Raw genomic sequence first — 24,305 nt, 5'->3', positions numbered from 1 at the left:
ATGGCATTCCAACCCCTTCAGAATTCGAGGAGAGGATTTCACGGTTCCCTACACGAATACCACTTCTATCTAGACCCGATCTCGGCTTTTCCATCGGTTTACAGCCTCCAGGCGAATCCATTTGAAATTAAACCACCTTCCTAACAACGAAACGACCTATCACCGGCTACCGTGTGTATATTCCTCGCTTGCATCGCATGCATTTCTCTGCATAGTGCATCGTTGATAAATGAGGTCTGTGATCAATGCGTCCACGACACCGTTAAGCGAGATCGAGTAATTTCGAACGCATATATCGAAGGGGTGCCTTGCAAATTTCGCTCAATGGAGTGTTGCGTTTGAAACGCGACCCGAGATTGCATACGGATTGCACGCTCCTGTGAATTAATTTTTACAACCACTGTAAAAGTTAACATTGCCTCTATCTTTCTTTTTGAAACCCCCCAAATATTTTTCTTCTTGATATAGGCCTTTACTTTTAGATACATATTTGAAATTAATATTAATATTGAGAATTATATTGGAATTCTGAAATTGAATTTTATCGAAACTTTTTGAAAATTTCTTACTGATCAATATCAGACTTTTGTGTGATTCTCAAAATATCTATTTATTGATATATGAATATCTATTAAGATGTAGAGACATTTTTCTGATATATACAATGTTTGCTATTGCATTTAATGAATTATTACCTATTTGTTGTGATACATTCAAGTAATTTTATTCTTCATATCTAATATATTAAAAATTCATTTCCAAATTTCTGTATTTTGCAATTTATATATTTGAAATTTATATTCTTTACAATTATTGTATTTCCAAACTTCTATGTCTCCAAATTTCTGTATCCCTAAATCTCCCTATCCCAAAATCCCCATATCTCCAAATTTTGTATTCAATCATAGACTTGATATAAACATTCATATATTTGTATAATACAACATTTTAATCAGTAAAAGCTATCAGTAAAAAGCATCAATATTAATTTAATAGAATAAAATTATAAAAAACGAAAAGAAAGTTTATTCAAATAAATGATATACATAAATTTCATGACAGTGAACTATTATTCATATAATAGTTTATCTAGAGAAAATATCTCGAAACTGAACCTTTTCCAATAAAATCAAATAAACACCCCTTCCACTAATCAAACAACTCACAAATGAAGCACTCCCTACAGATCATTCTCCAAAAAGCACCGACCCATCCTGAGTTCGGTCGTACCCTCGAAAATTAGCCTTTGAGAAAGCACATGTGTAATGCGAAAGCTGTACGTTCTCTATTGAAAAGAGCTGACCATCGAGATACGTGTACGATCCACTCTATTTCGAATCGATTCGCAATTAAATCGCCTCTTAACAACAAGAGACTACCACGACTCGCAAGAAAACTACACGCGCTTGTGCGTGGGTGTGTAGTACAGTCAAGACCAAATCTGTCCTCCCTAGGGAAAGTATGGCAATCAAGAGGGAAAAGACCTTCCATTAGTTGATTTCCATCTATTTTGAGGACTTCCACGACTTGATAATGGGTTGAAAATTTGGAAATTAAGATGTGAAAATTGGAATGTGAAGATTTAAGAATTTTGAGATTATGGAATTTGAGGATCTAGAGACATCGGAATCTACGATCAACAACATGGGGATCAACAAATCTACAACATGGAGATTTAAGGATTTGAAAGACTAGGAATTTAGGCTAAGAAAATGTGAAAATTTGAATATTTAAAGAACTAAACAAATTGGAAAATACAAAACTTGATAACTGAGATTTGGAGATTTGAAAATTGGAGGACTTTGAGATTTGGGGAGCTAGAGAAATACAGGAATATAGAGATACTATATAATCCTATATAAAAACTATGAAAATTCGGAACTTCGAAAGCTTGAGCACTCAGAACTTTATAAATTTGGAAATCGAAAAATTGTCAAGTTTACATATATGCTTTTATCCAAGGCAAGCGTACGTCGCAACCGAGTGTACGATGCTCGTAAGGTCTCCGGGCGCGTGCAGCCAGTTAATCAACGGATGAACCGAAAGCCAACCTAACCAGTCAAACTGGGAGGGTGTGTCGTTCGTGCTTGCACCCATCAATCTCCATGTGTGTGCGTGTATGGTGGATTGGGGTCTGGCTCGTACTGGGACTATATGCGTGCTTCCAAGACCCAGCTGCCGTTTGGACCAATCTGGAGGCCATAAATTGTGGCTGGAATATTGGAAGAAGCCGCAGGCTTCACCCGGGACTTAACCTAGGTGGCTGTGCGAATGATGAATTTGTTTAATAATTGCAACACGTACGTGGTTACCAGAGACTGCTGACGGTTGCGCTAATGGCGTTGAGGGTTGATAAAGATAGAGAAATGAATGATCGCAGCATTGACGGTGGGTTAGCTGTGGGGCTTTTGATTTCGAGGGAACAAATTAGAGAATGTAACTCTGTTAGTATGTATTTCTGTTTCCTGCTAAGTTTGAGAATAGAATGATGGATGAAGGAAGCATTTTAGATGACTAGAAGTTTTTCACGATTTCTTATTTGATAAATTTTTATATTATACTGACTATTTTTATGAAAAGATTGAAATAAATTTTAATGGCAAAATTTTCAATTTCAATCATTCTAAATTAAAATTTATAATTTATTTTGCATCATTCATTTATTTTCTTTTTAAATTGATTGTATGTATAATAATATTTCATGTTTTGTGAATTGGTACTTTTGTAATATCAGATGCAATTTTTAATGTATTAGTTTGACAATTAAATAGACTGCCATGTTTTTTTCCTACATAGTCGCTTATTAAAATTGTAATTCCAAATTCTATTAAAAATTTCAGATTTCAATGCATCATTTGATATAATAATCTTATCAATGTAGTGTTAATTAACAACTTTTTGTGTTAGAATTTTGCTAATTTTGAAATAGAATATTTAAAAAAGTCACAAATATAATTTCTAAAATAATGTCTATGTCAGAAACATAGAGAATTTAATCACAATATTTATGAAAAGTATAGTCAGATTTTGAAACAACAAAGCTTGAAAACTGGGGATTAAGGAGGTGTATGTCGGAAGATATTGTCCCATGTCCACTGTATTTCGAAATAATTCGTAATTTGCATATTAATGCATGTGGTATTGTTTTTCCAGTTAATTTCTACTTCACCTGTTCTATCATCCGAGAATTTGTAAAAAGTTTTGCAGCAAACAAGATACGAACTAACATGTGAAATAATCCCCTAAATCCTAATATTCCTAGTTCCCGCTGTAGGATATCCTGAACTTACAAAATCGGATTTTGTGACATAACTTAATTTTCCAACAACTTATATCGAAAAGTTATCTGTAATATTTGTAAAGGATCAGAATTTCAATAATATAATTAATCGAAATAAATCAGTAATTATATATGTAATACAAAGTATAACTAGTTACTATCCTTCACAATTTATATTCAATGTTATATGTAAATATTACTGCATGCCAAGTGAAAAAATAACAAAAATAGAAAAGCAAGATCTTCATGTTTATTCATATATATATACATCTTTTTTGTATACCGTTAAAAACGATGTGTTTATTTTTAATAAAATCGCAAACGTTTAGTTAGCATGCTGGTTAGATAAAACTTTGCAAAATACCTCTTCAATATTTTTCTACACATCCACCTATATTTAGAAGCTCGAAGCCTAGGATTAATTAACACACTTCGTAATTGCTTAGCAGGGCAGCAGCATAGCTGAACGGACATGCGAGGGGCCGAAACTTTTATTGAATAAAAAATAGACAACATTTTTATTACAACGGATAAAGCTGCGTTTGGATAAAATGTAAATAAAACCTTATAACTCGCGATCAGTGCTGATTCGATTTCAACTTTTCATCAAACCATCTTTTTAGGGATGAACGAACATTTCAAACATGAAATTTGCACCTGCAGAGAATTGGTATTAACTCTGCCGGTATATATAATTGTTCAATGAAAACAGTAAATATTACTTTTTATTTGAAGAAAATTCAATTTTTTTACTGAATGAAAATATATTCATTCTTTTTTATGTATACACATACATATATTATTTCTGTATATATATTATTTTATATGTATATATGTATATAAATAATGAACATGTGTAAGTACTATACGTACGTGCAAATATGTAAATGTGTATATTGACATGTATAAAATAGTTAAATATGTATATTTACATACATAAATATCATATAAGTAATTATTAATATCACTTTCGGCTTAACATCTATTACACACAATATTGCATAGAATATTGCATATATGTAAATATATGTAAAAATGTAAATACGTACATTTACATATACACACGAAAGAAGTCACTTATTAATATCGCTTTTGAGCTAACATCTATTGCACACAATATTGCATACAATAAACGTATATCTATTCCATACAATATACATATAAAGCAAGTCATGTATCAATATCGTCTTTGACCTAGCCCCTTTCATTAAAACTTGTAATCATACTGAATACGAATCAAAAAGAGTTTGACACCAATTCAAATTTGAGATTATTTCTAGATCATGCTGTTATACATGAACAAATATACAGTAATGTGTAGTCGAACATACAAAAAAATAGACATATATACAGCTTATAAAACAAATCGTAGACGAGTATACCTATAAAGTATAAAATAAATCGTTGATGAAAATATTGAAAAAATAACATACACTAAAAACATCTCATTCTTTATTACATTTTTATGAAAATATAAAAAATAATCCCACGTAACTTATTTTTAAAAATGATACACAGAAAGATGTCTCACCGTTCATAAAAATATAAAAAATAATTTGAATTAACTTATCTCAGCAAGAAAAAATACAAATTTCTGAAATATTCTATTGTGAGATACCGATGGTTTTGTACGATGTATTAGAAATAAAGAGTTCAATTGTGCAAGAGTGAGCAGCAAAGAAATTGAATAAAAAAAGCGGTTTTAAGCACTCGAATGGAACAGTTGCAAAGTTGCGAAGTCCATCGAACCGAAGGGGTTGAAGATAAATCACAAAAGGGCATCTGGCTGGCACGGTACTTGGTCGAAAATCCTTTCGAGCCGGGGTCGATATAGCCTAATATTTACGTAACGCGCGTAACGTTGCGATTTTTACGCTTCTGCGTTCCTGAAAAGCTGACGAGCGAACAGCCAGTTGCAAATATTTACGGAGAGCATCGGCGAATTGATGGTGTATCCGCCTTCATGCTCGAACGCAGATCCTCTCCCTTGACAGGGCACTGACCCAGCAGGGAAAGGGGGGAAAAAATAGGTGCAAAAATCGATAATGCCAACGTTTCGTGCGCCGTCACTGTTGGTTAGAATATTTATCCATTATCATGGATTTTCTGATCGGTAAAGGAACGGACGAAGAGATACCTCTCGTTCGCAGCGGAGCAACTTCGAATATTCTTTAATAAAAACATACCAACGGAATATTAAACGGGGGAAAAAGGACGAGAAATCTGCGGAGAAAAGTTTCAGAGTACAAATGAGAATTATTCTGCAAGAACTTTCAGATAAGACGAACCTTCAATTATCAAGTTCGCTATCTCAACAACAACAACGTTCAACTCGGAAGAGTTTCCTCATTAATATTCAAATAAAATGTCCTCGCATTCTGTTGCGATAAAGTACTAAAGCAATCAAATGAGAAAATAATGAAACATCAAATCGTTTACTGATTGTAGGTTGCGTGATATCGTTATTTGAAACGATTAGAAGCGCGAGGGTAAATATGCGGGTAAGCGAACTTCGGGTTGCAGTCGAAAAAATTCGGGTAAGAGCACTTCCAATGTTCGGTAATTGTTCAGATTTGGAAACTTAACAAATTCTGTAAATTTAAGAATTTGAAATTAAGTGCCTCGATTTGGGAGTTTGAGAAAATTAGAAATTTCAAGAATTTGGTCATTTGAAATTACGGGAAGTTTTGAAACGTGCAAATTTGGAAATCTGAAAATCTGTAAAAGATACGCATTTGAGAAATTCAATATTGTACAATTTGAAAATTTGAGAATTTGAAATATTCAGAATTTCTGAATTCGAAAGTATAGAAACTTAAAGATTTAACAATTTCTAAGTTTCTAATTCATAAATATTACGATTCAAATTCCCAAATCTCAGATTTTCAATGTTCACATTCTCAAATAATGTGAAATTTCACAATTTTTAAATACCTACGTATCGAAATTTCGAAACTCTTAATAGTTTCAAGTATCTCGTACGTCTCTAAAGCCAATTTAAATAATCCCGCTTACCAATTATCGAACAGCATCCAGTAACCGCAAAATGAAAGTGAACGCGTGCTGAAACAGATCGTGTCGCAAAGGAAAGCCGTCTCAACTTAAGTAACTTCGGAAAATAATCGCGTTGAATCTTGGTGAAAACGCTCGCAGCCAGTTAATTAATTCCGTTAATTCAACGCTAATTAATTATTGACATTCGGGCCACGTAATGGATTCCACGCTGATCGATTCTGCTCGTCAAACGTTTAATTAACAAGCAAAATACGCGTGAAATGGGTTGCCAGATTGATTTCAACCTCGAAAACTTGCTACGATTTTATTACAGGGTCATGGATCCTCAATCGTAACAATAGATCCGATAAGTTCGATCGTTCGTCCGTGAATGACAACAAAAGCGAGTAGGATCGTTTGTTAGATAGCCAGGGGCATAAATCGAACCTGAAAATTCTCTATCACGCCACGAGGAGTATTTGAAATTCCCCGGATGGAAACAAAAGCAAACGATGTTCGAACAGACGAGAAAACACGCATTGGAATTCTTTGATTGAAATCTGCCGTGTTTCACGTCCCATGATATCGATATCCCGCGATTATAATCCGTTGACAATCGATCTATCATCTATACTACTTCTCTTTTACATTTAACGCCGCAGAAAAGCGAAACTGTATATACACCTAATAACTGTGTATAATAACAGGAGAGTGTGTGAATTTTCGACAATATTGTATTTTAAGTCGATAAAATTACAAATTGTTAAAAAAAGGAATTGAAATAACATAATAAATAAACAGTAAAGGTATAGGAATTGGAACTTCATACTAAATCCCAATTTTAAAATTACAAATTAATTAAATACTGACAACTATAATCAACTTGAAGAATCGAAATCATACAAGCTAAGTGAAATAGCATACTTTAAATTATGAACTCTGTTTAAGGACTTAGGTGTTCGAAATAAGTAAATTAAATATTTATAACTTTTAATTTTACATCCCCTTAAATTTCAATCCCAAAAATACTTTCGCTGTTAGATAAATATACAATAATAATAGAAAGAATATTACGTGCTGCAATAAGTATCGCACTTTCCCTTTTCATGCTATCGCGCACAATGGTGTGTACATTTTTACGCATATTTCGACAACGAATACTAACTCAAAAACAAAACGGGTGCACGTAAACTCGCATAAACTATGGGTATTATTTTCACTCGTAAATATCGAAAAATATTCAACTGCACGTTTCACAGGGATTTTAAATTGGCCTATATACATATAGCAGCCCGCACGGTTAGAAGTTAAATACGAAAAATTGGGCCACTATTCAAAAACATTTTACCGAGAATGCATTCATACCGTATTTTACTTCAATTTTTCCCTTTATATCTCTGGGCTTATTTTTCAACTAATTCATTTGTGTTCTTACAATTTTGGACATTTAATTTAGTGAATACTCCTTGTTAAAAAAATATAATTTGTTGTTTTTGATATTAAAGTAGAGTTATATTTGGTGTACACACAATTAAAAAGAAATCATTAAATAATATTTAATAACTTTCTCAATAGGAGTATTAAATCTCAATATGATTAATATTCAATTATCAATTTGAACTAAATTAGTAACTGAATAATACATGTATTTAGATTTAAAGTAATAGCTAATTAAGACTAAATTAGTGATTGCATAATAACTATATCATTAATATATTTTATATCTAATGTTGCTTTATAGATCTCAAATGCATTATAAATTACACTTGTTATTGTAACGTTTTCACCGCACGTCATCCACATATAGGTGATGCTTAAATCTTCATATGAATCAATCGTATATATTATTAAGAATTTATTCGTTTATCTATTTGTAAATACTCGTATTAACTGCTTAAAACTGTGTATAATAAATATAACAAAACATTGCGAAAATATTCAGTAAGATTTGTTAGAAACAAAATGATTACGTACATAATAAAACTTTTAACAGCTACACTGCAGCACTACACTATGGCGATCAATGTGTTAATTGTGAGTATGCTTCAAATAAAATTTATATTTTGTTGCTCTATAACACGAATGTGATTTCGCACTATAATACAAACAATATCAATTAATATAAGAATGTGATAGTCAGTATTTATAAATTTGATAACATTTGAATAACCTTGTTGTAAATCACTCGTACAAGGAATTGGCATACTTAATTACGGCACTATTTCATAAACAAAGTATATATTTTACTGACCTATAACAAGAATGTAACTTCACATTATGAGAGAAACAACTTTCGATTATTATAAAAAATTGATGGAGCAAACTTTCTAGTATTTAAACAATTTTGTAATATATCACTCGTATCAAGGAATTGATTAGGCCTGGTATAGCTATTCCAGTAAAGCAGTACATAAAATTACGAGAAACGATATTTTACGACTAACATCGTGGAACGGTAGCCATTTCTAAACAGTTCTATAGAACAGTAAACATTCTGAGCGAAAAGTCTAGGAAAAAAGAGAAAGCAGAGTGCACCCATGGTCTGTCTTGTGTAACTTTGCTGCTCGAAACTGTCAGGAAAGAAAAGATAGCTTGGACACGTCGAAATGCTTCCTGGAAGTCGCACGTGTTGGTCCTTCGACAGGAAACAGCGGGATAACCCTACTGGACACTCTACAACCTTAATTGCCGGGGTCTTATAGATGAAAGTCTCTTTTGACAGATTCTACACACGTGTCGGAAGTATACGTTTTCTCGTTTCGGGGCAACCAAATAATCCGAAATTTGATGAAAATCGCTACCGCCACTTGTATCTTCAAGGAACATGACATTTTTCTCATCTTGGTCACGATTATGTACAATTTTGAAGTCACAGACAAAATTTAGAATAAACGAATTCAAACTAAAGAGTGTATATATTCGACAATTGTTTAAAATTACCATATTTTTTAAACTTCTAAATCCCTAAATTCCTGAATTTTTTAATTTTTCAAATAATCAAATTATAAATCCTTAGATTTCTAATTACCAAATTTCTGAATATTTAGATTCCTCGTTGCTGAATTTCTAAATTTCTAAATTTCTTAAATATCCAAGTCTCAAACTTTGAAACTTCTACATTCTTAATTTCTAAATTTTAAAGTTATCAAGTTTCTAATTTTGCAAATATCTAAATTTCTCAAATTTCTAAATTTGTATATTCCAAATTTCTAAACATGTAAATCCTCAAATTTCTAAGCTCCAGATTTTTAGTTCCAAAATTTCCTAAATTTCCGTCTTAAAAAACGTGAACCTCTCAATTCCAAACTTCTAAATTTGGATAACTTAAAGTTTCCAATTTCTCAAATTTCTACATTTCCTGTCTTTCTAAATTTAGATTTCTAAATCCAAAATTTCAAAATTCCAAAAGACCAAATACTCACATTTTAAGTAAAACTACTAATTATTATGAATCGAAACAGGCAAAATCAATGGATCCTAGATATCCGAGTTTAATCTACAAATATTATCAAAGTTTCGCCGTTAAAACAAACAAGTATCTAAAAATTTTTATCATGACTCACAAAACATTATACATATATATACAGAGTATTTTCGAAACGGTGGTAGAATCTAAAAATAGGTGTATCAACAAAGTAAAATAATGGAATAAAATTTGTTGATATATGGTTTTATTTTCAACAAAATTGAATTTGAACATTTTCTAACTATTTGTAAAAAAGTTTGTTCACAGTGTAAAAGATAGTAAAACCAACAATTTGTTTTCTAATTCTAGAGTTACAATTCCGGGTACAGTAAACAAATATTATAAATCAACAGATATAATCATTAATATCGCTAAAATACGTTTATTACTTTATATTGTTTTATAGGGTTTGTCACTTATGTTTGTTGTTATCGTCAACTAAATGCATCTCATTAAATATTAGTATCGACATCAATAATATTATGATGAATAACTGATAACAAACTTTAATAGTATTGACGATGAAATTTATTTGTTTAATAACATTGATAATTGCATTTATTATTTTACGCGCCATGAACTAATTTTTTTTATAGAAACCTCGAAAGTCTTCAAACTCAATTTTTTCGAAAAAGTGATCATATCTGAAAAAATTGTATCGTATATTTTTACCTTATTTTTTTTGCAAATTCACCCTCTTTGGTGTTGTACCACTTCGACAACACCTTGTATACCAACTTATTTTCAAGAATTGCATAACCAACGTCACTCGTTTTATTATTAGTGCAGAGAACATCAAAAGTGATAGGATCACACAATTATGATCGACAATATACGAACATCAATGATTCTTCATGATTGATAAAAGCAACGTTCTCGTACGAGCGGGTCAATTTTATCAGCCTTTGAACTCGATTAATATCGCTCGTTTCGACGCTGTTCGAATCATCCAATTGCGGAGGCATCGTCTGAGCTTCGACGATCCCTAATATTCGTAATTGTGCGATCGCTGGAAATTGGTGTAACGAGAGAAATATTCATGTGGTATTTCGAACCGTGGCAAATTGCCTTCACTTCGAAACGATACGCGTGTTACGCAACCAAGTCTCAGTATGCGTAATTAACCTGCTACAGTATCGACGTAGGTACTAAAGCCTCAGAAATTCGTATATTCCTGATCAAGCGAACTATATAAATTGATATCAGCCTTATTCAAAAAGGTATAATAAAATTTCCATAGTAACAGCTCGATAATTCACTGCCTTCGGAACTTTAGGAGTGGGTATAGTAATTGGTGATATTTTGTAAAGAACAGAGAATGATAGAGCATTGATAGAAATTAGGATGAAGATTGTTTATTTACATATTGGTATGGTTGGCAGAGGAGGCTTCAATTTCATAACTCATTAGTTTCCAAATGTCTAAAGGATTTTTAGGTTCTATTGCTAAATTTTTAAACTGATAATTTCTAAAATTTTCACATTTCCAAATTTTATATTTTATATTCATTTTATATTTTATATTTTATATTTTATATTTTATATTTTATATTTTATATTTTATATTTTATATTTTATATTTTATATTTGATAAAGAATCGATGGCATACGTCACTATCGGTGTGCGATGTGAAGTTCGACGCGGGGGTTTCATTTGTTTTGCGTATTCGACGATGCCCTTCAGGCAGTTGTAATCGCCCATGCAACGGATTCGCAACGTGTGCGAATCACGCGCTTATAATATGTACCAAATACTTTATTAATTACCGCAATAACCCAACAATATTTATATTTTATATTCTCAAATTTCCAGAGTTTCAATCTAGTAATTTTACAAATATACAAGTATTAACATTTGAAATTGTCAAATACTCAAAGTTCCGATTCTTTATTTGCCAAATACCTAAATTTTTAATTTTCAAATTCCCAATTATCAAAGTTCCAGTTTCCAAATCGACAAATTTTCAATTCTATAAGATTCCACATCAACAAATTTGCAAATTGCCAACTTTCCAGATTTATAAATTTTCAAATTCTCAGTTCCTAGATTCTCAAACTTCCAAAATTGCAAATCCTATATCTTCAACATTTTTAAATTCCAAATACCCACATCCCCAAATTCCTAATTCTCAATCTTTAAATTTTCAAATCCCGACCTCTTCAAATTTACAAATAATCGCTTCTTAAACTTCTAAATTTTAAATTGCCAATTCTCAAACTTTCCCAAAATTCAAAATTTATAGTTTTCCAAATTGTCAAGTCCACAACTCTCCACACTTACAGTTCCTAAATTTCCATATTTCCAAATGCCAAATTTCACTCATTCCAACATTTTTAAATTTCTGTAAACTAAATGACAAAAAAATAATACTAAAAAAACAATCAACATCTCAGATGAAATACTAATTTATCCGTAAAAAAGAGGAAAACAGACAAATATGGAGAACATTACATGAGATAGAAGAAGTAGAATATCTGAAGAGCCTTCGTGACGAGGCGATCACGATGTTTACCTTCCGCGGAAATAATTGCGACAATAATTGCAATCACTCGACCGGTGTATTCCTGCCACGAGAATACACTGGCTGCGATTAATTATTGCATCCTGACACGCGGTATTGTTTCTGCCTCGCTGTCCAAGCCGCGTTTCTACGACGTGTGCTCCACTTGAGAGAAATAAGAGGCCGTGTATACACCCATGTGTGTATGTGTACGAGGCGAAAAAGCGAGAGAAACGAGGAAGCGAGGCAACGACGTGTAACAAAACGCGTGAAGAGAGTCGACAACGCGTTGTAAAATGAACAAACACATCGACGAGCGTGCTCAGAGGACGAATCCTCTTTTGATGGACTCATTTCTATTATTGCACACGTAACCCTCTTGTACAGGTACGTATTTTGCCAACAAGGTTTAACAACACGCTCTGAAAAATTATGGGAGTAGTTTTATGATCTCTAGATAGGTGGTAGGCATTTGTGAACACTTATGGGTGTTCCTAGTATGCGAAACAACTGAATCATGTAATTAGACAGACGGATAATTCAACAAAGTACTAACGTCTATATCTTTTTTTACAGTATATGTAAATTGTAATTAGTAAAGTATCCGAATATTTTTGGGATGTTAAAATTGAGCATTATTTTCATTTATAAATAAAGATGATGTTCCTATCTTTTCACACATTTGTTTTGGTTTATTAAAAGACAACGAATTCATTAATTTTATAAACAGTAAAGATATCTGGTAAGAAGTTTTAAGGCAATATATCTGAACATTAATGAGGCTCACTGTAGTTAATTTTGTGGATTGAAAATATGTGAACTTGAAAATTAGAAATTTGAAATATTTGTGGTTTATATTGTAACGTTTTGAATTTCTGTATGTCAAAGTTTTCAAATTTTAGAATTATCGAATTTAAATATTTTTAACATTCTGATTTCGGAAATTTGAAAATTAAGAAGTTTCTAAATTTTCAATTTTTAACATGGATAAATTTCTAAGTAGTAATTTTCAATATTTTATATTTCTACACTGCTAAATTTTTCAAATTACTTAGCTTATAAAGTTGCAAACTTAAAATTTTTAAGCTAGAGGTTTGAAAGTTGAAAATATTCTAAGTTTTGAGAATGAAATATTTTTAATTTCCGAATTACCAAATTTTTGGAACAGAAAATTTGAAATTTCTCTTTTTCTAAACTATTAAATTTCTATATTTCTGTATTCCTAACATTGAAAATCTTTAATTTCTATATTTTTCAATTACTAAATATCCACATTTGTAAATTTGAAAATTTGAAACCTGTACAATATAACTCCTAACTTTGAATGTTACAAATTTCCGAATTTCTAAATAAAAATTTTGAAACTTATAAATGCAAATAATTATAAATCTATAAATCATAAATTCCAAGATTAAAAATACCGATAATCTGAAGTTTCTGACTTAAAAATTTAAAGATTAGATATCTCTCTATCTTCAAACTGGGCAACCCAACACAATACACATTCTCTCTTCAAAATAACCTTCGAATTTTTAATAATCTTCAAACAGCACTTTTCAAATTCGAAATTTGTATTTTATCGTAACATGATAATTAACTTTCTAACCTGTTGATCGTTCACGCGTTCACGAACAAACTGAAAAGCACGTGCAGCTACACAATTTCGATCTCTGCCAGGGCATTATCGATATGCAAGACTGCGTTTAAAACGTTACATCCGTTCAACTTGCTAATAAAAGTTTCTATGCATCCTGAACTCCATTCTTGCGAGTCAACTCTCCTAGATAACGGTTCACTAACTGTTCGTTTATTGCACTGCTATCTGCACATGCAATTTTTTATTCGTTTCTGCTTTATTCCGTACTGTGTTTGATTTTACGTTACAATCGGCGGGAATTTCTCAAATTTCTCTTTCGGATATTTACTCGATACAGTGATGTAGTTGTAATAGCACGATGAACTCACGTGAAATTTATCTCGATTAATGTACTCGAATATTTAATAGCAAAAGTAAAAATGCAAAATGTGAAACTTAATGGGTCACAGTCTACGCGCACGATTTAATATTTCATTGAAATTATGGCAAACCTTTTTGCTATACAGGTAAATTAAGTACACAGATTTGAATATCTGAGTATCACATTCAACGTCGGAAGTTATAAAAAAAAGTACTTCCTTTATATTCGTTCATGTAAATTATATAATCCTATGATTAAATGTATTAATGGATATAATGGCTTTGATATTAAATTAATTGAGTATTAATATATATATAATCGAATTAAAACTTGTAAAACATATTTTCACCAATGAAAATAAAAACTAGCAGTCACATCTTTGATTTAGGTTCTTTCCAGCTTTATTACAATTATTATTACATTCAATAAAATGAATTAAAATGCTGTAATTCAACTAAAATTTTAATTAGCAATTCATACCTTTTCAATTCCTAAGGAAATATCTTTGATGCAAAAATGCAAATTTGATAATAATTTAATATTTATCCAAGAAGGAAAGAAAACAAACATATATATTTTGTAAAAATAGCTGACATAAAATTCCAATATAATTATGATCGCAGTATCGTGGACCTGCAGTAATTTTCGATTAAAGTACGCAGTAGCGAGAGGATTAAGAAAATGACGTGCCTAATGAAAATTCGATAGCTATCTGATCATTTCTGGTAACAGCGAATCAAATTGCAATTAGATTCGCGTTCTCTTGTCAGATTTAAATTTGAACGAATCACTGCAGCAAGCTCACGTGGCAGAGCAGTGTCAATTGGGTCAAGGACCAGAAACGAGTACTTAAAAGTGCAAGTGCACCGCGCACGGCGAAAAGTTCCTGTTGACATACATATTTCTCCGCTAGAGCAAACGAAAAAATCCTGTTATGCGATCGTAATCTGCATTTCATTCTCGTAAAAGAAATTCTTTATTTGCCTCCGTAATCAAATTTAAAAAAGAAATTATTGAAGATACAAAAATATCCACATTTTATTATTCGCTTTATTTGCGGTATTTTATTACTATATTTTTAACTTTCCTTTACAATATTTTGTTTCTATATTCTAATTTATACTACGATATTTTATTACAATATTTTAGTTTGTATGATGTTTTGTTATTCTACATATCCAATTTTTTTATAATATTTCATTTTTTAACTTAAATATTCTTGAAAATTTGAAACTTAAAGAAAATTTTCCAAATTTATTACTAAATTATCAAATTCTCAAATCTGCCAGATTTTTTATTTCCTCAATTTTCTTATTTTTCTGAATTTTCTGAATTTCCCAAATTTTCTAAATTTTCAAATTTCTAACTTTGTAAACCTTAGAATGGCCAAATTGCTATATTTTTACATAAAATTCTATACATATAAAAGATTTGAAATTTCTCCACGAATCACTAAAGTCTAAAATTCTTCAATTCTCAAATCTCCAGATCCGCGAATTCTAATGTCCTCCAATTCCTAGATCCCCAAATTTGTGGTCCTCAAATCCCTAGATTTTCATATGTGTAAATCTCAAAATCTCTAAATTCTAAAATTATTGTACCTTCAAATCCCCAAATCTGCAAATTCTAATATCCCCCAATTCCCTAAATCCTCAATTTTTTTGTCCCCCAAATCGCTAGATTTTCGTATGTACAGACCTGAAAATCTCCAAATACCCATGTAAACTTCTACTATTTCTCAACACTTCTAGGATGGTAAGTTCCTAAATCGTCAAAATTCTAGATACTAAAATTCCTGAATCCGCAAATTGCCAGACGTCCGAATTCCTATATCTTCGAATTTCTAAATTCTCCAATTTCAATACCACAAAATTCCTAAATTCGTATATCAATAGATTCAAAAATCAGCAAGTATGTAGTTTCTTACCGCAGTGTTACCACATTTTCCCTAGGGAAGTCAGTTTCTCTCGTAACTGTTATGTACCACTCTATTGTGCTTCTTGTGAAAAAAAAAGTGAATACAACAAGAATACAATGTACATATTTTTATCGGTGAGTAATAAAAGTTGAGACGTGACTGAAACGCTAGACTTTGACTTATGATGATTTTTCTTATGAAAAGAGCATCGTGCCGTGGAAAACTAGAAAAGTTTTCGAAACGTGCGGTTGGGTGCGAACTTGTGTTCGTTCGAATTTATTAGATATTGTTGAGTTTACAATGTAGACCCCTGGATTGTAGATCACGCAGAGATTAATATAAAGAGATGTTTTTTGGGGCATTCGTAATCCCATTGTCGTTTTTTTTTAGACTCAACATTTGGACGAGCGGCAGATCACGTATTGGCAATTTTAATTACGCGGATTTTCGTTTCATGTCTACTCAGATTTATATTCAATGCACCACCTACATACATTTGAAAATCGATCATTTCGCAACAGAGGACTTTTTGTCATAATATTTAAAACAGATTAATTACAAACGTACGAAAGAACGATATGTTCGATATATACTAGAATGATATATACTAGAATGTTCATTTGCAATTGTTTTATCTTTATGATATTTCAGGATGTACTCTCTTTATTTTAAATTATTTAGTGATTTCTTACGTAATTACTTACTAGTATCGACTAATCAATGCTAATCTGCTTTGTAGGTTACTGATTGCTTCGAAAATTATTGTCAAATTTTGTTTTAGGTAAATTATTTTTAGTCTCCAATTTAAATATTTACTAAAATAAAATGTATAATTATTAGAGACAAACAAGATATAATATAATATAATCAGTATAAGTTATAAGACTCTATAACAGTCATAATTTCTGATAGAACCTTTTTCCTATCTTTTGTGTGTGTGCACTGAACTGTTAATTAAAATTCCCTACTTTTAATAAAATATGCAAATCATAAATTTAGATTAATATTATTATTCAGTTGTATTAAATGATCGTTTAAACCTTTTAAACGTGACATTGATTAACAGAATGTTATAACCAATATTTATTTTTGAATTGAATTCACTATTAAACTGGATATTATACAAACTAAACAAGAAAGTAACACGGAAGACAGAAAGTTGATATTGTTCTCCGGAATCATTCACCGTAAATGTTCTCTAATTATTTCAGGAAGCAAATAATAATACTCTTAGTATGTTTAACACGCTAAGTACTATAATTAAAGCGCCCATGCTTAGTACACAATAATACTTTTAGCAAGGATGCAATTAATTATCAAACATAATAATACTGTAAATTTTGCTTTCCATTTTTCATTGCGTGCTTAACGTAGCATAATGATTTTGTGAGAAGTAAGAAGAATATCTTCCTTTTTTTTACAATAAATAATCATTATAATTTTATTACACTAGTCATGTATTATAACTGTTAAAATTGATATAATGAAGCGCTTATACACAAATATTAATATTTTCCATACAATGAAATTGACAAAAAATAATTATAACATAAAATACTAGTATTAAATGAAATTTAGGTTGAAACTGATGTAAACTGAAGTCGTGGAAAAATAAAACACTGACATTTTATATTAAACTGCTTATTATCCAGTGTAATCCCACGAAAGTCGGAAAATAATGATTGAACTATTATCAGTGCATAAAATACATATTCTGTTGTTAATATGAAAGCAATTTGATTTACTGATATTTCATAAATCATGCATTATTCATACTGTAAATACATTGCTAAAAACAATTAAAAGAACGCTTTCGATCAAATTATCACATATGAGGAATTATATTAAATATGTAAATATATGACATATGCTATCTACATACAGTGGATCTCAGTTTGCAAAAATATTTAAAATAAAAACAAGGAAAGTATTTCAATAAGAAAAGAAGTCATTAGAGTAACTAATTTAATTATTTTTATCAATGCATTCCTTTTGCTGTTAATTATCACAATTTACCATCTTTTAGGTAAAATGCGAATAACCATAATAAAAGAAATTTGTGCTTTAAAGCGAGTAAAGCTATATTAAAGTTAATTTATGAAAACCTTTTTATATCCCTTGCTTTACGAACCTTCATAGAAATCTGGTACTCCAGAATTAGGTATTTATCGCTAAATTACAAGAGTTGGAAAAAGACGGGAATTATGTACCTTACTTTTTTACGAGCATCTCAATCTTGAGAATTTTAATTAACCCGATTGCGTATAAAGCGTTAATTCTTTGTAGGCGAATATACGTTCGAAGAAAATTATGATGTCTCATGAATACAAATGCTTGGAATATGGAATGGATTATTATTCAAGTAATCGAATAAACAATAAAATAAACAAAATAATAATAACAAAGATACTGAATAGTAATGACAAATATTTTTTAGTAAAAGCATATTCAACAATTTCGCAATAAATATTACGAATAAAATAAAATTATTCCAAAATAAGAAATAATATTTTTTGAAACCCCTCAAATATATTTCTTCTTGAATTATTCTAAAATATTTTCAGTATTTGGAACATGTATTTGACCCATTTATTTTGTAAGTTCTGCAAGTCCATTTTTGAGAAAAAATAAAAATAATAAGAACAGACAAAATTTTGATATACTCTTATTTGTAGGCAATCTAAAATAATTGAAATTTTCTAATATTTGGGCGATGAACGTTTGACTGATTAACGGTATTGGACAGATGTTTATTTTAAAAGTAGTACAAGTCCAATTTAAATTGAAATTATTTTTAGCCAAATATATGACGGTACAATGTATCTCCGGTAAGATTTAGTAATGCCAATAATATTGTAAAAATCTACAGATTAAATGATAATGCTGGTATAGGCAACCTCGATATGAATGGGGATGTGCTATAGGTCTATCTAGATGTCATTGCTGATTTCCATTATCTGTTTGAAAATTAATTACGAATCGTTGCTTATTTTATTCGAAAATATATATAGTTCAGAATGATTTAAATGAAAATTATAATTGCGATACGTCTAAAAGTGAATCTGATAGATAATAATAAAAAAAAAAAAAAATACTTTCCTGGGTAATAATGCCACTTCAATGATATCCTCATTTTCATGGAATTTTATTATCTTGATTATGTTTATAGAAATAAAACCCATGACAATAGATAATAAAAGAAGAATCTTGGAATCAGAATTTGAATATGAAGACAATTCGGAGCAAAATGATTCAAAGAAATTAAGAAAAAAAAATAATGGAACAATTGAAATACTATCCGTTTAATTAACGATTACAATAACACAATTTTGAAAGTGAAACAATATTGGGATATAATAAAACTTTCACTTTTTTAGCTAGCACTTTAAACATTTTTGAAGAATAAACTTACATTATTTAACACTACAAAATGGAAACAATTCCTATATTAATGATTAGCAACATTTTTAAATGTATTTAAATATATTGAACCCTTAACCACATAATTTATGATTTTCTTGGCAATTGTGTGTTATTATAATATAAAGATAAATAAAAAAAGTTGAAATGTTAAGTATATTTTGCATTCAGCAATATTTAGTTGTACAGATTGTAATCAACATTGAATTCAAAATTAAATTCTTGTGTAAATACGACTTAGGTTTGTGACATTAGAATTGAAATGTACGTCAGGAGTCTGACTCGATGTTATAAGCTGCAGGGTTAAATATCACGCAATAACAAGAAATGGCTTGCTCCATTTTCAAAATAAACTACTTATTTAAACAATTTCTAACAATATTCAACGCTAAATCAAAATTGTAAATGTACAATGTATATTCCAAAAGGGAGAAATGTTATATACCTCATATAAAATTATAAATACGATACCAGATACGTGACATAAGCTTTGGAACTGTTTTGTTTCTAAAGGATTATTTTTCGGAACATTGTGAATCAGTTTTACACCGATCGGAAAATTGGTATAAAAAATCAGCAACAAAATTCAAAATGTTCTCTCTGTTTTCGCAGCTTAATCCGTGATTCGTTTTCAAATACGGTACTGCTCGTACTGAGTCTCGTATCAGGCTATTAATTACGAACTGATTGATACACGAGCGAAGCATGCATCTCTTCAATTTAGATTATTTCATCGAGTGTATGCGAGTTCAGCGTTTCGATAAAATCACGCGGGATCAAAGGATTCATTTCAGAAACCAATCGGTGATTTGGGATACGAACGAAACGATATTCATCCCTTATGTTTTGGTCTACGTCTTTAGTTCGCCAAATTATCGACAAAAATAATACTGTACCAAATTGTCAAAACCAACTTTCTATAAAAACAAAGACACTTATGAAATATGGAACACTATTTGGGAAATATAAGACTGTAGGTACTCTATGTTCGGAACGCTTTTTTCATGCGAAGAGAAGAAAATAAACTGAACCGAACTGAAATATGAATTTTTAAAAACATAACTTAAATTAAAAAACTAAACAAAAACTCGACTGTTGAAAAAGAAATAGATGTGTTTCTAATTAAGCACATCAAATCATCTCGACAAGAAAGTCTGAAGCTGCATTTACTTTCGGATGACGTATGATTATATCATTGGTATATGGTTATTTTCTTTTAAAATGTTTCTATTTATTTGTATTCATAATTATTTAGTTTTAAATGCAGGTATAAATCATATTAATTATTGAGAGCACTTTAGTTACGTGAATCTAAATTATTATTCTCTAATTTCTAGTTCCTCATATTAGACACAGTAATCTTTACGCACATCGCTATTTTTTTAAATAACTATCTTTTATTATAATTAGATTCAGTTATTTCTGAACCACAATATATCTAGATTCAAATATTCTTGTTTTTAAAATGCACTCAGTCGAGATATCGATAGTTCACAATATCGTCAGATTCATAAGTCTCTTGTAGATCCCTATGTTTTACAGGGCCCTATAAATATCTAGAGCATATTCTCCTAAATAGGAATATTTCCAGATACCTCTACATATCTGTGTCCCTAGATTCCTACATCGCTAGAAATGTAAATATTTCCTTAGTCCAGTAACCCAAAATCCGTACAATTACAGGTCCAAATATCTCCAGAGTTAAGATAATATTTAAAAAAAAACACATCTAAAATAAACCCAAATATTCCTAAATTCCAATTGCCAAAGGTTCTTATACTTAAAAACTTTAATATCTCTAGATTCGTAAAATTTTTGCTATATCTCTATTGGCCGTTTACAGTAATTGTTTCTGGTCTTAATTAGTAATTCTAAATTAATATTTTTAATTCAAAATTATAAACGAATTAACAGGAAATCTAAGGTACTATAATTTAAGAAATTATACTCTCTGAAATTAAGGTCCCCAATACTGAAAGTTTTAATATTTTTTTTGAGATCGTGTACTTTTTAGTATGTATAAGTTTTGCTGAAATATATGAATTATGTATAACTTGAACTCTATCTTAAACGTCAGCGCAGACACAAACTCTGAATAATATCCCCCATTAAAAATCCATTAAAATAAATTTAATACATATTTTCATGTGTTGTAACATTGTAATAATTATATCTTATATTAAGATTGCCTGCATTTATTTCGACAAAGGCAACATATTTTGAATATAATTTACCGATAATATAACTTGTATTAAAACTGCATTAAAAAGTTGTAATTATGGTAACCATTATTTTGTATAATACTCCAATTTACATATTTATTTAGTGATGATCCTTCAATATTATGTATCAAATTATCAAACAAATTCAAATTCAAAAAAAGTCATAAACTTTTAAGTTAAACAAGAGTTATGTAAAGAAAATTATAAGAATTTACTCAAAACTCACCAAAGATGCGAAATAGAAACTCTCGAAAATAATTTCACGAACATATATTTCATGAACAGGAGAATTAACCCTTTCCGCGCAACGATTCGAGTGTAAACAAACAATGACCCCGTTTCGCATCTTCTTTTAATCGCTGCACCGTTTGAGGCCTCAATTACCGCGGCAAGCATTTGCACAATACCGCAGCGCTCTCTATTGGGAGGCGCATAATCAGCCGGATTCAAAGTACGAGCGCGTCTTGATGCGCAGAAACAGTATCGCGTAAGGGTTAATCATCGTAAAATCACACGAGGTTCATCCCTCGTACGATGATATTCTCTCGTGTACATCGTACAGATATGGTAAATATAATCTGCGACGACGATCGATCAACCTGGTTTACGGATCGTGAATGCACGAGATGCGTCCAGCCGGTCAAATAACCTGTTCGTTGCAGCTGCTCCAAATAATCCACAGATGATTGCACTTCGACACGGGAAAACAAACACACCACGGATCGAATCGAATCAACAAACCACGACGACCGACGATTCGTCGCTCGATCACCGTGATATTCGTTGTATGGACACGTGGGGAACGATCGATCGACAGTAAGTGACACGCATAACGAAACACATCCACGGAGAAAATCCACAAACGTTACACGTTTCTCACCCCGAAGCACGCGACGCGACGTCCGAAACTATACTGCCACTCCCGCGCTACCGCTCATTGCTCGACCTTCGACGCGCATGCGCACTCTGCTGAACGACGCGCGTACCAATCACCGAAATCTCTAATAGGCTCCAATTTTGAATTTTCTTTCATTTATTTTAGTTTTTCGTTATACGATATATTTGAAATATAAATACTTGCAATATTTAGCGTTTAATTGGATGCCCAAACAGCTTTAAAGGCGTCATGTTCATTCATAACAAGCGTAAGTCGGACATTACAATTATTTTATAAGATATTAAGAAATATCAAGTAATTTTGAATTCATTATAACATATATTGGATTTTGTATATAAAACAACTGAAATACAAATGTTTGAAGTACTTAATATTTGATTGGATATTCAGACCCCTTTTCGAAAGTCTTACGATAATTTACTAACTTCTGTCAGCAAAAAATTAGAAATATTTTATGAAAGATTGATAAATATTTCTGAGTAATTTCAAATTTATTTCTTCGTAATATAAAACAGTTTACGAAAAAAAACTTATAATATTTAATATTTGCTGTGTTGCTTAAACTGTTTTTTAATAATATTACAATACATTTATTAATTTGTGTAAATCATTAATCAATAATATATTTCAATGAGTCAATACAGACTCTTCAATGTTTATTTTACATTTCATCGTCACTTGTTTTCGTTTTTGCGGCATAATTGTTAATTGATTTTCATACCATTTAATAACAAAATATACAATGCATTTACAGGTATGTGTATGTGTTTAGAAATATACATATAAATATAGAATACGTCAAATTACAGATATATAATACTGTTAAATAATCAGAATTAAGGAAAATCAGAAAACTAATAATACACTTTTAAACACCAACAAATTATTTAATAAAGAACACAAACATACATTTTAACTTGAAGATTAACCATTGATACAGGGATTACATTTTCTTCTAATCAAACATATCACGAACGTTTACATTTCTAATAATGACAAGACGGAAGTCCAATATTCAATTATTTTGTTTCTAACATTGTACATTTCTAATACTGTAAGATGTCGCTATAAGCTAAATTTATTAATAATTTAACAAATACAATATACATAAGATATGTATATTTTAAATGTATTTAATAATATATAATATATTATAAAACATAATATATTTAACTCTTCTCTACTTTTTAGATATAAACAGTTTGAGTAAAAGATGCATATAAAAATAGTTTACACCGTTTTAAAATAAAAATGGTGCACTAAAGGAAATTTACAAAATGTCTAAAATTTGATATAATATTATATTGTTGTGTTTCGCCTTTCAGCTTTTAATACATTCACTGTGGAGACAAGTTACACAGTTTACAATGAAGGTAACATCATCCATGACCTTAAACAACAGAGCATTAAACTCATTAAAAAGAAACGAAATTGACCAATTAACAAGTCCATCACGCCTCTTCTGACCCCCATCAACCCCCATAATATTCAATTTCCACACGTTCCAATCACGTCAGTCCACACAACACGATACAAAACAATTCTTCGTTACTGCCACGTCCAAAAAACGACGAACGATTTCAGGCTGAAATATTAATTTCGGAAGGTAAATCCCCTCCCCCCCTTGCCCTTCAACATACAGAGAAATT

General features: G+C 30.6%; 1 protein-coding gene across 20 annotated transcripts in view; it reads right to left on the bottom strand.

Annotated features, from left to right (window-relative positions):
• LOC100884044 (rap guanine nucleotide exchange factor 2) overlaps positions 1–24,305 on the bottom strand; it is a 302,494-nt gene that overhangs the window by 121,046 nt on the left and 157,143 nt on the right. For 14 of the 20 annotated variants that reach the window (XR_013038761.1, XR_013038762.1, XM_012293187.2 and 11 more), the window contains exon 1: positions 22,408–22,672. The exons of 4 other annotated variants lie outside the window; for them this stretch is intronic. Coding sequence is in view for 1 of the 16 variants with exons in the window: in XM_012293194.2 (XP_012148584.2) it covers positions 21,985–22,154 (170 nt within the window). In the remaining 15 variants the exon portion in view is untranslated. Of the gene's footprint in view, positions 1–21,984; positions 22,170–22,407; positions 22,673–24,305 lie in introns of those variants that run through there. 2 more of the 20 variants (XM_012293210.2, XM_012293194.2) reach the window with 2 other exon arrangements.

The sequence above is a fragment of the Megachile rotundata genome, chromosome 7 (genome assembly GCF_050947335.1).
Source record: "Megachile rotundata isolate GNS110a chromosome 7, iyMegRotu1, whole genome shotgun sequence".
NCBI lineage: Eukaryota > Metazoa > Arthropoda > Insecta > Hymenoptera > Megachilidae > Megachile > Megachile rotundata.
Note: the sequence above shows the minus strand (reverse complement) of the source record. Positions and strands in the feature narration are given on the sequence as shown.